This window comes from Nannospalax galili, unplaced genomic scaffold (genome assembly GCF_000622305.1).
Source record: "Nannospalax galili isolate Female #2095 unplaced genomic scaffold, S.galili_v1.0 scaffold189, whole genome shotgun sequence".
Taxonomy (NCBI): Eukaryota; Metazoa; Chordata; class Mammalia; order Rodentia; family Spalacidae; genus Nannospalax; species Nannospalax galili.
The window spans coordinates 9180928-9197254 of record NW_008360331.1 but is presented as its reverse complement, the minus strand read 5'-3'; the positions used below and the strand labels follow the sequence as shown (position 1 = coordinate 9197254).

Sequence of the window (16327 nt, the reverse complement as noted above, 5' to 3'; positions counted from 1 at the left end):
GGGGGGAGGATATTCGAGATTTTTGTTTTTTAAATGTTTATTTTTTATTATTAGAGTGTGTAGGTGTATATGCATGTGCATGATGTGTGTGTGTGTGGGAGGGCACATGACACAGCATAAATGTGGAAGATAAGGAACAACTTTGTGGAGTCAGTTCTCTCTATCTGATTCTAAGTAGCTTCCTGGCATTGAACTCAGGTCACCAGGGTTGCATGGTAAGCACCTTTACCTGCTAAACCATCTTCTTGTCTGCCTTCCAGATTTTTAAGAAAGAAGAATCACTTGGTCCTATGCTGTAAGTTTATAATGATCCAGAGACTGAACTGCTGAGGAGCTAATAGCCAAGAAAGTGTAGAAGAGAACTCAAGTAATCTGAGAGATATATAATAAAGGCTTGTACTCAGTGGGTAGACGTAAGAACTTGAAACGGTAAGAGTTTAGAATTCCAGCACAGGCAGGAAATTCATGACTTGAAGGCCAGCCTGGGCTGAATACCAAATTCCAAGTCAGTCTGGGATACATAGCAAGACCCTGTTTCAAAATTTAAAAACCAAAAATCAGAAAGATAATTTGGGGAAGAATTGATAGTGCCTTATGATCCCTTTGGTCAGTAGAGTAAGGATGAAGCTGAGATTTCTATTTTGGGTGCTGAGGTGAAGAGATAAAATGTCAGAAATAAGAATTCAAGACAAAAAAGAATCATTCGGGACAGGAGTGGGCACAGTTCCTGAAATTCCTTGATGAGGTTTGGAATAGAAGCAATGCAGCACTTGAAGTAATGCCCAAATATAGACTTTTTTTTCTTTTTCGTTAATGCTTAACTTTTGCTAATTGTCCAAAGACTAAACACCTTCAAGAATGAAAATAATCAAATCCTAAGTACTAGCTGATATTAGTATATAAAGAATCACAGAGGCCTGCATCTAGAAGGGGGATGGATGGCAAGAAAGGCTTATAAAAGCATCAACAGTATACATTCTGTTGTTTTTTCTGGATGGTCCTGGGGGTTGAACACAGGCCTTAAGCATGCTAGAAACACCATGCCATCAAGTTACAGCCCAAGTCCCTAGCTTTTATTTTGCATTCTGAATCAGACTTTTTTTCCTGAGAAAGAAGACAAATGTCTTTTTTAGGTGAACTCAGTAGTTATGACAGAACTCAGAGGCACTGGCCACAGGACCAAGAGCCAAAGTTTTGGAAGCTGTGTGGACATCTTGACTCTGTTTTGTCCTCATTGTGTGCTGTGGGGCAAGGTAGCTTCTTTTTCTTGCTGACCTTCAGTGTCCTCCTTTATAAAAGAAGAATTCCAAAACCTATCTCATATTAGTGTGCTGGGACACCCAAAGGACTCAGCACACATGCAATGCAATGGAGAAAAAAATATTTGCTTTTTCATGGTGGATCTTAGGTGCCATGGAAACAAGAGTTGAAAAGACTTCAAGTAAATAGAAAGCAAGCAGCTGAGCCTGAGTTTTTGTTAAAAATGTAACCATAAAATTTTGAGCAAATCAAGATTTCTATGTGGTTTTGAAGGCCATGTAGGAATGTATTACTATATCACAGATCAAGAGCTTAAAAAAATATTTGCTTTTTCATGGTGGATCTTAGGTGCCATGGAAACAAGAGTTGAAAAGACTTCAAGTAAATAGAAAGCAAGCAGCTGAGCCTGAGTTTTTGTTAAAAATGTAACCATAAAATTTTGAGCAAATCAAGATTTCTATGTGGTTTTGAAGGCCATGTAGGAATGTATTACTATATCACAGATCAAGAGCTTCTGAATACTGAAGATTCTAAACTATGTAATATAGACTGCATTTCCTTTTCTGCTTCTTATATTACACGTATGCATGAAATGCAAATGTGTTTGAAATGATGGAAAGGCACACAGTAACTGCAGTGGGGATCTTCAACCAGAAAACTTCATTATGATCCACAGTATAACTTTGCTCAGCTAGGACACAGAATCATTTGTTTAAGACTTCAGAGTAAGGCCTATATAATGGTTTCAGGGTTTAAAGCTCTATTCTGTTTGTCTGTTGAGACAGTGTCTTAATCTGTGGCCTAGGCTGACCTTGAACTCACTACATAGCCCAAGCTGGCCTTGAACTGAAGTTGATCTTCCTGTCTCAATCTTCTGAGTGCTGTGACCATAGAGGTGAGCCACCATAGCATACATAAAAGGGAGACTTTTGCTTTGTTTTGTTTTATATATTTTGGGGGGGCAATTTCTTACTATGTAGCCCTGACCGGCCTGGAACTCACTATGTAGAAAAACCTGGCCTCAAATCTACAGAGATCCACCTGTCTCTGCCTCCTGAGTGCTAAGATTGAAAGTATGACCACCATATCAGGTTAGGAAAAATAATTTTTATGAGGGTTGTTTTTTTCAGTTTTAATGTTTAATAATTTTTCAGTGTGAAGATATCTTTGACAGAGACTTTATTGAGTATAATTATTTTTTCATAGTTACCAGGAACTCTGATTGACAAATAATATACTTTCAAGTGTTATTCCAAAGAAGAGGTATTTATAAAAATGAACTTGTTTTTAATGACTTTTGTCTGTTCTGTCATCTGAGAACAAATTTGTTTTTTAGACACTAAGAAAATTTCTCTGATTCGCAATGTATTTCAAGACAATGTATTCTAATATGTCTTGCCTTAAAAATACCCCAAAGTCCCTACAAAAACAGTAAGATAAGACTGTTCAAGGAGAGAAGAGAGGACCGAAGTTGCAGGTAAAGCTAGTTTTAAGGAAAGGCATAAGCAAACAAATAAAACCCACAAATGATTCTGTTCTCATTTCATTCACAGTGTTCTGGGTCTCACAGGATGGCAAAGGACTCTAATACAAGACCTAGAAATTTCTACACAATATTTATTCAGATTGGAGATTTATGACAGCTGGCAAAGAGATGCAATAAAGTGGTATGCGCTGTTTTGTGGGTTTCATTATTTATGATGAAAATAATATATTCACAGGATTGAAAAAATATCAAACAAAAGTCTCTATCACTCTAGATTCTTAGCTGTCAACTTCTTTTGTGTATTTATGAAGAAATTTTCAGTGCACATACAAAATATGTGTATTTTCTTTCTTATACAATTGAATGCACAAAGGAAATGCTGTGATCTGTACTCTGGATTCTCTGTTAAATTTTATCTAAGAGAATTTTGCCCAGCTTCAAAGTGGAGAAATCTAAATCTGTTTTTTTTTTTTAAATCATCATAGTAATTCATCCTAGGAATTAACATACCAGGTATGTTACAGCAACAGTATGAAGTGGGCAACTTGCAATGGTAAACTTCTGTGTACATATGGAATGTTGGAGAGTTCCTAGGCAGTCAATTACTTAGCAGAAGATTAAGGATATATTTCAATATTTGTGCCATTTTCAAATTGGCTTTCCAAAAGATTTATGCACTAATCAAAAAGGAGGCCTTTAGTCCATACCGTCTCCTAACAGTGTTTTGATCTTGATAACATCTTAGATGCTCATTTACAATTAGTATTCTATTTTCTATAACTCCCTTTATAAACTCTGGTTAGTTTTCTATTGGGTTGCTGGTCATTTTCTCAAGGTTAGTTTAAAAGATATTTACATATTGTTAGCTCTTTGACTCAAATTCATCACTGTTGATGTGAGTTTCAAAAAATACCGTCCTTGTCTCTGTGATGTTTTTATCCAATTTAATAAAGGTTTTCTATAAAGCTTCTTGATTTTGCATTTCAATTAAAAGGCTTGGCCCTCTAATGAAACTGAGCAAGGCAGCCAACAAAAATGGCCAAAATTTTCTCCTTGTAATGAGGATAATAATGTTATGATAACAGCGATGGTGGTGGCAGTGGTCACGGCTTCAAGCTGTAAGATCTAGAACTCCTTTGAAAGAACGAGGTGGAATACACACTTTATGCTCCCCTTTCTGACTCCCCAGCTTGTTGTCTCAATCCATGCATTGAATGAACTCTTTTATTCACTGGTTAAAATATCTATCATTATTACATTCTGAAAAGTCTTCAAGTATTTTAGCATTTTATCTAACTAACCTTTAACTATTAATCTGCATCTTGTCTTTTGCTGTCAAGCTTTTTTAACTTTTTTAACTTTATGTTTTTAAAATACTAGAATCCGCCCCCCGTTCTACTGAAGAATGTTCCAGATCTTTTATAAGTTATTTTACATATAATCTTGGTACCCTTACAGAATCACTTATAAATTTCATCCTTTTTATTCAAAAACAAGATAGATCTTTCAATTTATTCATTTTTATAGCTTTAAGTAGAATCCGAATTTTTTTTTTATAGGTGGTTTTGTAGCTCAGTGCTAAAGCCCATACACAGCCATGCATAAGGTCCTGGACTCGATCCCTAGTACCACAAAAGATAAAATAAAAAGGGGACTGGAGAGATAGCTTAGCAGTTAAGACCACTGGCTGCTATTGCGGAGGACCTGGGTTTGATTTCCAGTACCCACATGGAGGCTAACAACCATCCATAACTCCAGGTTCAGAGTATTTGATGCCCTTTACTGACCTCCCTGGGCATTGCATGGCACTTACACATATGCAGGCAATACACTCATACACATAAAATAAAATAATGAACACAATTTTTAAAAGATATAAAAAAATTTTTTAAACAATAAAGGCCAATCCCAATAATGTTGTTTGTACATTGGAAGTGGATGGAGGGACCCTATTGCTGATGACACTGCTTGATGTGAGAGCAGGAGGGGGAGAAATCAAGCTTGGACTAAGCTGGAAACTCCCTGCCACTGGATGGGTGTCTTTCATGGTGCCAAAAGGTGATATGCAGGTGACTGGGGGAGAATCATCCCGTAGAATTATGCTCAATGATGGACCCTGGGTGGTGCACTATCAACATACCAAAAAAGGTGTTCTTGCTGGTGCAATAGTACAGCATCTAGTGTATGTACAACTAGCAAATTTTAAATTGGATATAATGCCTACTCCTAGGGGTGGAACACACACCTGGTACTGTAGACCAGACCAAGCCCCTGTGGCAGAGGAGACTATAGGCTCCAGTGGGGAAGCCACTGCAAATGTTTTGGTAGATGGATGCGATGCACCTGCTAAAGTACTGTCTAAAACTTTAAGAATTTCTTAAATTTGTAACTTTATAATTTCTTTTACATTTATATTCTAAATGATATGCTTCACTGAATTTTAATTTTTTAAAACTGGCAATCTGTACATTAAAAATGAGCACATTACAAATTTTTACCAGCTACTTTCCTGTATTCTCAAAGTTTGTACATTTTTCCTTTGAAATTGTATGATTTTTCCAAATATACACAATTATACCAGTTTCAGAAATAATAATATCCTTATTTCTTTATAACTTTTAGACAATGATTTGTGCTATCTGCAACACTTGTTAATAGGAAGGAATGATACCAAACAGTACTGGTATCTGTGAACATTCCTGTCTAGTATGTCATCATGAAGGTGGATGCTGTCTTTCTTGCGAAATTTCAGTTGAAACTGAAAGCCAACAAAAAATTACATCGTATTTGACTCTCTTCCTGAGTCTCAGGACAAATGTATATAGACTGGACCCCACAAATCTTTCCTTAGTTCTTACCTAATCATCTTGAATTTGAGAGAAATGATTTAATATATTTTAGTTTACAATTATTTTAAAAGGTAATTTTAATGATCAATGTATGAAAAATTAATTGCTTTTGTGTAAAAACATGGAAGGCAAATGTGGACAGGAGTGTGTGTATGTGCTTCCAGCATAGTGGGAAGTTGGCAGAAGTGCTGAATATCAAGTTTTGTTGGTATTTATAATATTCCTATGTAGACATTTTCATTAATTAACCAAGATAAGCCTAAATATGTTGTGATTTTCATTTTTACTTTTATGATACCTTCCTCTTCTTATCAAAAGATTTTTGCATTTGAAATCCTCACAAATAAATGATCTGAAACAGATAAAATTCAATTCATTTGGGATTTTTGTCAACATCTGGTGAAGATATTTTCTGAGCAATTAGACCAGGAAGTGAGGCATTTCTCTGAGGTAAGGTTAGCCCGTGTTTGGATACTCGCTATTTCTGCAGTCGACAGGCTACATACAGTGAACATATGGATTCATAAATTGACAAGCAGTTACGTAGAGCTATCACCTGATTTCTTGACATCATGTATACTATGCAAATATATGCTCCACATCTCCTTTTAAAGTTTTCTCTTCTCAGTCTTCTCAACAATCTAGTCCAGATGTTTATCTACCATCTCTTCAGTAGGCAATCTTTGTTGTTAGGGACCTTGTAGGTACCTTCAAGTGCTAGTCTGTATCCATTTCTGATGAATTATTTATGATTGAGATTTTGAAAATATAAATCCATTCATTTATATATGAAATATAAGATATGCAGATGCTTCTATTTCTACCAATTTATTTCCTATTTAGCTTGGAAATTTTGATTAATGAACCCTTACATCTAAATTATGTCTTAAAGTTATAAAATCAAGGATCCAGGAGGGATCTGAAAGCTTAAAAAGCTGGAGAGCCAAAACACTTAAACCTATCTGATTTAAGAGAAACTTAGGAGATTCCATAATTATCCTGTTAGTCATTGTAGGATAAAACATTTCTATCAAGGAAGTTTCTATGGGGTTGGAGAGATGCCCAGCAGTTAAGAGCACTGGGTGCTCTTGCAGAGGACCTGGGTTTGGTTCCTAGCACCCATTTGGTGGCTAGCATTCATTTGTAACTCCAGTTCCAGGGATCTGACACCCTCTGCAGGCATTGCAGAGTGGATGTACTTACATTAAAATAAAAAATAAAATATTTTTAAAAATAGTAGTAATTGGAAAAGAAGAGTTAAAATTATCACTATTTGTAGACAATGTGATATTATATATAAGAGAGCCCAAAAATTCTACCAGGAAACTACAAGAAATGATTAGTACTTTCAGTAAAGGGGCAGGTTATAAAATTCACCTACAAAAATCAGTACTCTTTCTAGATACCAATAACAAACCATCAGAAAAAGCAAAATAGTAGTAATTGGAAAAGAAGAGTTAAAATTATCACTATTTGTAGACAATGTGATATTATATATAAGAGAGCCCAAAAATTCTACCAGGAAACTACAAGAAATGATTAGTACTTTCAGTAAAGGGGCAGGTTATAAAATTCACCTACAAAAATCAGTACTCTTTCTAGATACCAATAACAAACCATCAGAAAAAGCATTTTCAAGGAAACCCTCCTATTCATAATAACCTCAAAAAATATTTAGGGATAAACCTAACCAAACATTAAAGACCTCTACAATGAAAATTTCATGTCTTTGAAATAAGAATGAAATTGGACCCTTATCTTTCACCAGGCACAAAAGTCAACTCCAAATCAGTCAAAGACTTCAATATAAAACCTGAAACTCTGAAACTACTAGAAGAAAACATAGGCAGTACCCTACAAGAATCAGGTGAATGATGGGACTTTCTTTTATTAATATTTTGTTTATTATATTTATTTTATGTGTTTGTGTGTATTGCCTGTGTGTAGGTAAGTGCACCCATGTCATGCAATGCCTGCGGAGGACTGAAGAGGCTGTTGGATTCCCTGGATCCATGTGGGTGCTGGGATTTGAACTTGAGTCTTCTGCAAGAAGCTGCCAAGTGGGTGATGGGATTTGAACCTGGGTCTTCTGCAAGGACAACTAGTTTTCTTAATCACTGAGCCATCTCTCTAGCCCCAGGAAAAGACTTTCTAAATTGGACATCAGTTACCCAGGCAGTAAGGTCAACAAACAACAAGTAGAACCTCATTAAGCTATAAAGCTTCTTTCTGTACAGCAAAACATACAACCAAGGAAGTGAAGAGGAAACCCACTGAGTGGGAGGAAATTTTCACATGCCACACATCTAACAGAGGATTAATATACAAAATATATAAAGAATTAAAAAAATAATTCAAAAAGCAAAGAAAAAAAAAACCCAGCCCAATACAAAGATGGACTATGAATCTGAACAGAGAGTTCTCAAAGGAAGAAATAAAAATGACTAAGAAACACCTTAAAAAAGTGCTCAGCATTCTTAGTAATTAGAGAAATGCAGACAAAGACCACTTTAAGATTCCATCTTACCCCAGTCAGACTGGCTAAGATCAAGAGAACAAATGGCAGCAAATGCTGGCAAGGATGTGGGGAAAGGGACATGCTCATTCACTGCTGGTGGGATTGCAATCTTGTGCAACCAGTATGGAAAGCATGGTGGAGAACTCTTAAGAAACTAAAAATGATAAAAATTTACCATATGAGCCAGTTATACCACTCCTTGGCATATACCTGAAAGACTCATTACTATAGACATACCTGTACATTCATGTTTGTTGTTGCTCTTTTCACAATAGCTAAGAAATGGAAACAACGTAAGTGATGAATGGAGTTCTGAGAAGAAAAGATGAAATTATGAAATTTGCAGATAAATGGACAGAACTAGAAATTCTTATACTAAGTGAAGTTACACAAACTCAGAAAGCAAACAACGTATGTTCTCCTTCATTTGAAGATCATAACACCAATCTCTGATATGCGAGTATTTATCTTGATGTTGTTTTAATGGAATGAAAGCATGAAGGTAAAGGGGTAGGGAAAGTGGAAGTGTTTGGGTGGGAGGGACATGCAGGGGACCATGGCGGTGGGGGAGGAGGGAACTCAGGAGCAGCTGGCATGGGGGAGGTGAGTGTGATGGGGGGAGTGTGAGGATAATGAGGGCACTTGGACTGGGGAGGGAGGAGGGAGGTTGAACAGGGGGAGAGAAGAGATAAAAGCAACATGGGTAGCATGGGAAGACAGAAGGAAATGTGTTGGCTTGAGAATCCCCTGAGAAATACGCATATGGTGTGTGAACTTTAGTGCATGTGCATACCTGGGGGCTGTGTGGCAAGAAGCAGAGTGCCAGACAGGAGAGACCTGCCAACAGTGGTTGATCAGAGTGGTCCAAGAGACTCCCAAAACAACACAAGCTATTGCCATAGCTCTTGGTTATCTCCCAGAACTCAAAGGTAAGACCCTACTTCTGAAGACAGGACATAATTTGGACATAGGACTTGGACCAATGGAGCAGGAACTGACCTGGAAGCCTTTTCACTGAAGACTAACTTTCATAGTTCTAGAGGATACTATGCAAGCTGCTAAGGGAGAAAATTAATCAATGGTCCAACTCAGTCTTAAAGCCTAATAACCTTAGTGACTGGAACTGTAAACTACCTCTATTGGTGCAGTAGTGGCACTGTTATCTGGGGGGTGATCAATAATTATCTATTTGGACTTAAAGCCCTCTCAATGGGACTGAATTCATGAGTGTCACTGTAAACACAGCCAAATACCTTTGGTTTGAGAGGTCACAGATCCTAGAGAAAACTCTATCTCTATCATATCTCTAGACAAATGAAATTTCTAACCATATCCTAAATATGGATCCTTATATTTAATTACAAATATACAGTACATCACTCATCAAATAAACTTGTTTTTTCCACAGAAGGAGGCTACTACAGAGTTCCACAATGGGTCACACACAGAGAATATATGTCTGAGAGATGCCCACCCCTTGGTGACATATCTATAGTGGAACCTCAACATCTAGGGCTCACAGGACATAGTGGAACAGCGGGTGGAGAGAATACTAGTGCATCCCTGGACTCTCACTAGAGAAGTTTCCTTATACAACAGAGTGGGACGCACACAGAAGGCACAATTGGCTAAGTTCTAGAGAATAAGAGACTATAGAGTGTCTGTGCTTGGATAAGACTCCTACATTAAATCTCACCCACCCACAGTTCAGGGACCATTGAAGGAAAGGGGGCGGAAAGATTCTAAGAGCTAGGGTTGGTCTATAAACATAAGGAAACAGAGTCTTTCAGGCCCCTGAAAACTTGTTCATGTGAACTTGTGGCAATGGTGGTGTTGAGCACAGACCCATGCCAACTCAATCAGACAAGGGCCTAGAGTGGTGTGAGGGAAATGGGTGGTGGGCTGACCCTAGTCTGAGAACTGATGGAGACTGATTACTGCTGGGTGAGGAAAGTAGACCTTCCTTAAGATGTTTAGATAGGTTGAATAGACTCCAGTTGATGAACTTGCAACAAAGGAGTACTGGGTAAAACCTTGACAAGATGGGACTTAGCGTGTATGGCGGAATACAAGAGGCCTGGTTGGGAGGAAGTGGGGATGGAGGCATAAACTGGGGAGGGGGCTCTCAATTTGATTAAGAATTGTTGTATGAAATGTACAAAGCTCAATAAAAATATGTTAAAAACAGAAAACTTTTTCCTAAGTGGAGTGACTCAAGTATTCTGAGTCACTCTGACAGCATCCTGTACCTGAAACTCCAGTCCAGATCCCAATCGAGCAGGTCAAATAAAGCTGTTTAAAACCAAAAAAGAGAAAAAGAAAAAAGAAAAAAAAAAGGAAAACAGGTTTCCTTAGTTTTGTATCCATGTATATGCATGTACTGTGGTGTGTAGGTCAGAGAACAACTTGTGGAAGTCAGTTCTATCCTTCCATTATGTGAGTTCTGGGGATTGAACTCAGGTCCTGAGGCTTGGTTGCAGGCTCCTATAACCCATTCAGTCATCTTGCCAGCTCCTCTGAGTTTTGTTTTTGTCTTTTTTCAGACAAGGTCTCCTTGTAGCCCCAGCTGTCCTGGAACTCACTATGTAGACCAGGCTGGCCTCAAAGCTTCACAAAGATCTGCCTGCCTCTGCCTCCCAAGTACTGGGATTAAAGGCGTGTGCCACCATGCCTGACCTACATTTTTCTTTTTAAAAAAGTATTTAATTTTTGTTTACATTTTATGTGTATGAGTGTATTTCCTATATGCATGTAAGTGTACCTATGCCATGTAATGCCTGTGAAGGTCAGAAGAGGGTGTAGGATTCCCTGGAACTGGAGTTACAGAGTTGTTAGCTGCCATATGGTTGTTGGGTATTGAACCCGGGTCTTCTGCAAGAGCAGCCAGTGCTCTTAACAGCTGAGCCATTTCTCTAGCCCCCTTGAAATTTTTCAAAAAATAAAGTATTATAAATGATAACATAATATAAATGGAACCATAAACAGGAATCTTAACCAGGCAAGGGGTCAAAAATATACTTTGATTTAGACACACCCAGAAAGAGGCCACACTGCCCATCTCCTGGTCCTGGACCTCACACTTCCTCTTCTCTCCCTCTTCCTCAACTGTAGATGAGATGAAGGAAGTTAGGATACAAGCTCTTCCATCTACAAATTCCTGAAAGTAAATAAGGGAAAGCCTGGGCATGTTGTACACACACAGAATTCTAGTCAGAAGCCTTGGAAGATCAAGGTCATCCTTGGCTACCTAGTGTGGTTAGGGTTAGAATGCGCTACATGAGACTCTGACTAAAAAGAAGTGTGTGTGTTTGTGTATGTATGTATGAATATATATATATATATATACACACATGCTTGGGTGCATATATATGTATATGTATAAATACATATATGTATACACATATTTGGGTTGTGTCTGTAAACTATGTACGTGGATCAACATTTGGCAGTGATGTGAAATAAGAAAATTTCTTCTTATTTGAACATGCTTTCAGGATTCCATGATAGTGAACTCTGATTATCATACAAGTGAAATTTAGATATCATTCACCAGGACTTTTAACATTCTCTCATTTTGTTAAGTAAACGTCCATCCTAAATTGCAATCCCAAACTCACCAGAGGTTTCATCTACTCTTTCGTCTACGACATGGTCCTTCTGATGAACCCACTCACTGTTGCATTTGAAGTAGATCTGGGTGGCAGGGCTGGCTTTACAATACAGGTTCACAGGCTTGTTTTTCACAATATAAGCTTCTTCAGGCTCAATAAGGAAGTGTGGCAATGGCTCTGGTGGATCAGATGGAAAGGTTTCTGGGAGCTCATGAAAAAAGTCATCATCTGCCAAACAAAAAGAAAGTGGAAAATGGTCAAAATATATAGCAACTTGGTTTTTGGTTGCTATTCATTTAAAAATAATGATTTATGTATAAACAAATGGAGTGTTTAGAACCATCGTATGGGCAAAGCAGTATTTACATCTCTTGATTTGCTGACTAATAAAGAACCAGGATTATTATTATCTTTTCTATATACAACAAAACTCAATCCAACCATAATAAGTAACATTGAAAACACAGGAAGCAGGTTCAGAGTCTCCCACTGAAATGGTGATATTCCTAATAAATATATACATTTCCCAGTGTGGAGTTACTACTGAAAGGTGAAACAAAGAAAAGCTGCTATTGTTAAAGATTTGCTTAGGTTTTACTCTAGCTGAGTAGAAACATGAATTAAAGTTCTTTACCTTCAGATTTAAATTAATCATTAGTTTCAAAACATGACACTCTAAAGAACCTTTACTCTTTCATTCAGCAAAATATTAAACTAACCAAAAATTACCTAAGCACGACAGATGGACATTTCAATTTGGTCAATAGTACAGTTGTAGTAGATAGACTTCCAGTTTAGAAATGCTGCCTTGTCTAATTTTGAAAATGTACTTCAGATGCTACATGGCATTACATATCTGTTAGAATATACTTGAGTTTTATCATAAACAAATCTCATTTTTATAGCTTTGAAAGTGGTCATACATGCTGCCCTACTCTGATTTATCAATACCATTGAATAAACACACCCTAAAGCCTTTGTAGATATTTTCACATTTTGGTAACAGATTGTGATTTTAATGTGGATTGCACATGATATCATTTGAAAAATCATAAATGTGTTTTCTAATAAATAGCTGATGCTGTGTTTTATAAAATATAAGATAAAAGGAGTCTTTTCAATTCACTGTGTATGGTGTTCCTGATAATTATTTTCCTGTGAGGGACAGAAAGGAACAATCCACTAGTAGTCCTTAAAAGTGCTAATATATAGGTTAAAAACTCCTAGGTCAAAGGACGGAACAATTACAATGTGTGTGCCATAACAGACAGGATGTGGTATTGATATTTAGAGACTGCTCAGATATTACCTTGAAACTCATTAAATTATGCATTCAGTTGCTCTCCCATTTTGGGAGCTGGCCATTGGTGAAGTGGACATCTGTCCACTAACAAATCTGGCCTGCGACTTTTTTTCATCTAGGTCATGGGATAGCTTTCAAATAGTAATGACACCCAGTTGTTGCCAATCGGTTTTGTAGTAGAAATTGGCTTCACTTGCATCACAGAAAAAAACTAGTTTTTCAAGTTGCTCCAGCACAGCCAGTTCCTGATACTGTGTAAATATTGTTTGTTGCAGCTAGCTTTCTTCCTTACTTTATCTCTTCAGTTTCCTTTTCTTCTACCAAGACATTATTTGTAGTTTTTCTATTGGCTAACGAGGACCCAATCTGTCAGCTTACTAAAGAATAACCTTGTTTACATAAATTTCAACTCTGTTAGTCAATATTTAAGAAGACACAAAACTGTTTAAATAAACAGCTAGAAGAACAAAGGGTAAGAGATTGAACTATTGAGAGATCTGTCTTGCAAAACTGATGTACTAAAAGCCTTACCCAATCTTTCTTCTTCCTTCCAGGGAAATTCCTGTTCCATGTAAGGATGCACTGTGCTGACTATCAATAAAGATCCGCAAAATATGGGATTCAAATTTTACCAAGCCATAGTTATTGTTTCATTATTATTCATGAAGGCAAATCAGATGGTAAACTAAGAGTCTGCTTTACTTTTCTGTTGGATTATGTTTGCATACACAACACATAAACATGGAAATGCACTTAAAACTATTTATTACAGGAACCAGGATAATGGAAAGGAGCCAGGGAGGTTCCTGGAAATGAAAGAACCTGAATGAGAAGAACAGTAAGAAACAGGTGTTAATAAGGGAGATATGGATAAAAATTGGGTTAGTTTAAGGGAGGGGGGAGGGAAGGGTATACAAGGAACCTAGGGGATAAAAGGAAAGAAGGAGCTCAAGAGAGGTAGGACCATAAGAGAAGGGCATTGTTAAGGGAGAAAGGGAGAAAATGGGGGCACTTTAATTGGAGAAACAATTATGGAGAGGTTAGATAATGCCAGAGATAAATAAGGCCTAGCTAGTTTCAAAAAAACAGAGGGAACCATATTAGTCCAACAACCTACTGACAAATTATCAAGAAATTACCTAGACATATATTTCTTGACAAAGATCAAGAAATGTATGTCTAGGTAAGGTTTATAGAAGAACAATTGGTCTTTGCCCAAGATTTATCTACATGACACTCAGTAGTGAAAAGTACCAGACTGCTGGAACTAACCTTCTTGGATGTTTAACAGACGTACTTTGAGGCCTATAATAATTTGGTCAGAGGGACACAAAGGACAGTTTTTACTCCTTGCCCTCCTAGGTTGACTAGTTCCAGGGGACTATGAGCATCTCTCAAAATGTCCTGTAATGGTGGTGGGTCACCTGTCCTCTTGACCAAGGAGGCCGAGGAGACCCCACCATACGGACTTGAACCAGTGTCCAGTTTACAAAGAGGAAGGTCAACACAGAGGAATTATTTCCTCCATGCTTCCAAGCGAAGCCAGCCATGGTCGAGCAGGACCTTTGATTTAACTTCACATAGGCAGAACTGGTAAAAGAAAGGAGCCAGGGGCTCCTCCCAAGCCCATGTGACCCCTGAGGAACAGATCCTCAAACGACCTTAAGAGCAAAAATAAATTGGTTTATCTGGGCCAACTGTATAGCCTTAAACACCCAAAAGGAAAGTATAACCAAAGATTAAAGGGGCCAATATAATTTTTAAGAGTCCATATGTATACCTAAAGGGTACATAACAAGCAACAATGCCAAATAGGAGATACCTTCTTTTGAGTTGTTGGCCAGGGTGGCCAAAGGGACTCCCAGATAGTAACCTAGAATAAAACTAGGAAAATAAACAGCAGACCCCAATCTTATCTAAAGGAATACTGACAACCGATTGCTGCTAGATGAGGAACACCTGACCTTCCTAAAACAAAGACCTCTAGATGGGCTGACTTGATTCACCAGATGGACAAGTAGTGGGGAACGGCTGGGGGGGGGCGACAACACAGTGGACAGTAGCAGGGATAACAGAGGTATAAGGGCTGTAGTGGGGGAGGGAGGCTTTGGGACGGTGTTATCTGGGAAGTGGGTGTATAGTTGAATAAAATGGTTTGGGATATTCTGTGTGATATACACCGACACACACAAAAATCAACAAACTAAAAAATGTATTATATTTGAGTAGGAAGCATAAAAATTTACATCATGTTAATTAGTAGAGGTGATAAACATTACCATTGACATCTACCCAATGACTTTATAGATATACACAAGTGCCAAGGATCCGAGTACAACCAATTATGACTGGTAATAATCAGATACAAACAGATTAGAGACGCATGCACCAACATCTCAGTGTTAGTAGAAGAAACAATGAATCTTTCTGTAAGAAACAGTATATTTTAAAATGAAATGGAGATCTTTTTTAAAGGTTAAAAACTCATCAAATTTAAGTATAAGTCTTACAGGGCTTATACTGTCTTCAATATTGTATAACTGTATTAATTCAACAGCAATCCTAAAAATTTTATAGCCACTTTTGAAAGAGATGTATCCTTGCTCTGGAGTGTGTTACTGAATATGTTAAAGCTATAATGAAATGCTTCTTTTAATCATGTGGTTATTAAATTTTTTTAAAAAATTTAAAAAATAATAATTCTTCAAAGCATAAACATTTGCTCCTTAATAGTTAGTAGATGTGAAAAACATTACCATTGAAGTCTACCTGATGACTTTATATCCATGCTCAGATGCCAAGGAGCTCAGAAAGTAACTGACTGTGACTAACAATAAGTAGATATATAGAGATTAGAAACGCATATGCAAACATCTTAGTGTCAGTTGCATTAAAAATGAATTTTTCTGCATGAAACCGTGTATTTTAATAATGAAATGGAGATCTTTTGTAAAGGTTAAAACCTCATTTAATTTTATGCCTTACAGGGTTTATACTGAGTACAAGATTCTATAACTGTATTAATTCAACTGTCAACCTAAAAATTTACAGCCAATTGTGAAAGAGATGCACCTTAGCTCTGGAAATTGTTATTGAATGTCAATGCTGTTGTAATGAAATGCTTCTTCTAATTACATGGTTATTAAATAAATTATTAAAAAATAATAAATTAATTAAACAAAACAAAACAAAAAAACTATTTACTACGCATGTGAAAGTTTAAGAAATCTTTCAGCTACTATTATAAGTAAAACTTGTTTCTTTAAAAGAAATGATTTGCAAGCTACTAGGTGACTATAC

The 16327-nt window shown here is 37.1% G+C and overlaps 1 protein-coding gene across 5 annotated transcripts in view; it reads right to left on the bottom strand.

The window, feature by feature from the left end:
• Unc5c (unc-5 netrin receptor C) overlaps nucleotides 1-16327 on the bottom strand; it is a 397832-nt gene that overhangs the window by 168696 nt on the left and 212809 nt on the right. For 4 of the 5 annotated variants that reach the window (XM_029560222.1, XM_029560224.1, XM_017796389.2 and 1 more), the window contains exon 2: nucleotides 11731-11952. The exons of the other annotated variant lie outside the window; for it this stretch is intronic. In XM_029560222.1, coding sequence (XP_029416082.1) covers nucleotides 11731-11952 — 222 coding nt within the window. The remainder of the gene's footprint in view (nucleotides 1-11730; nucleotides 11953-16327) is intronic. 5 annotated transcript variants of the gene reach the window in all.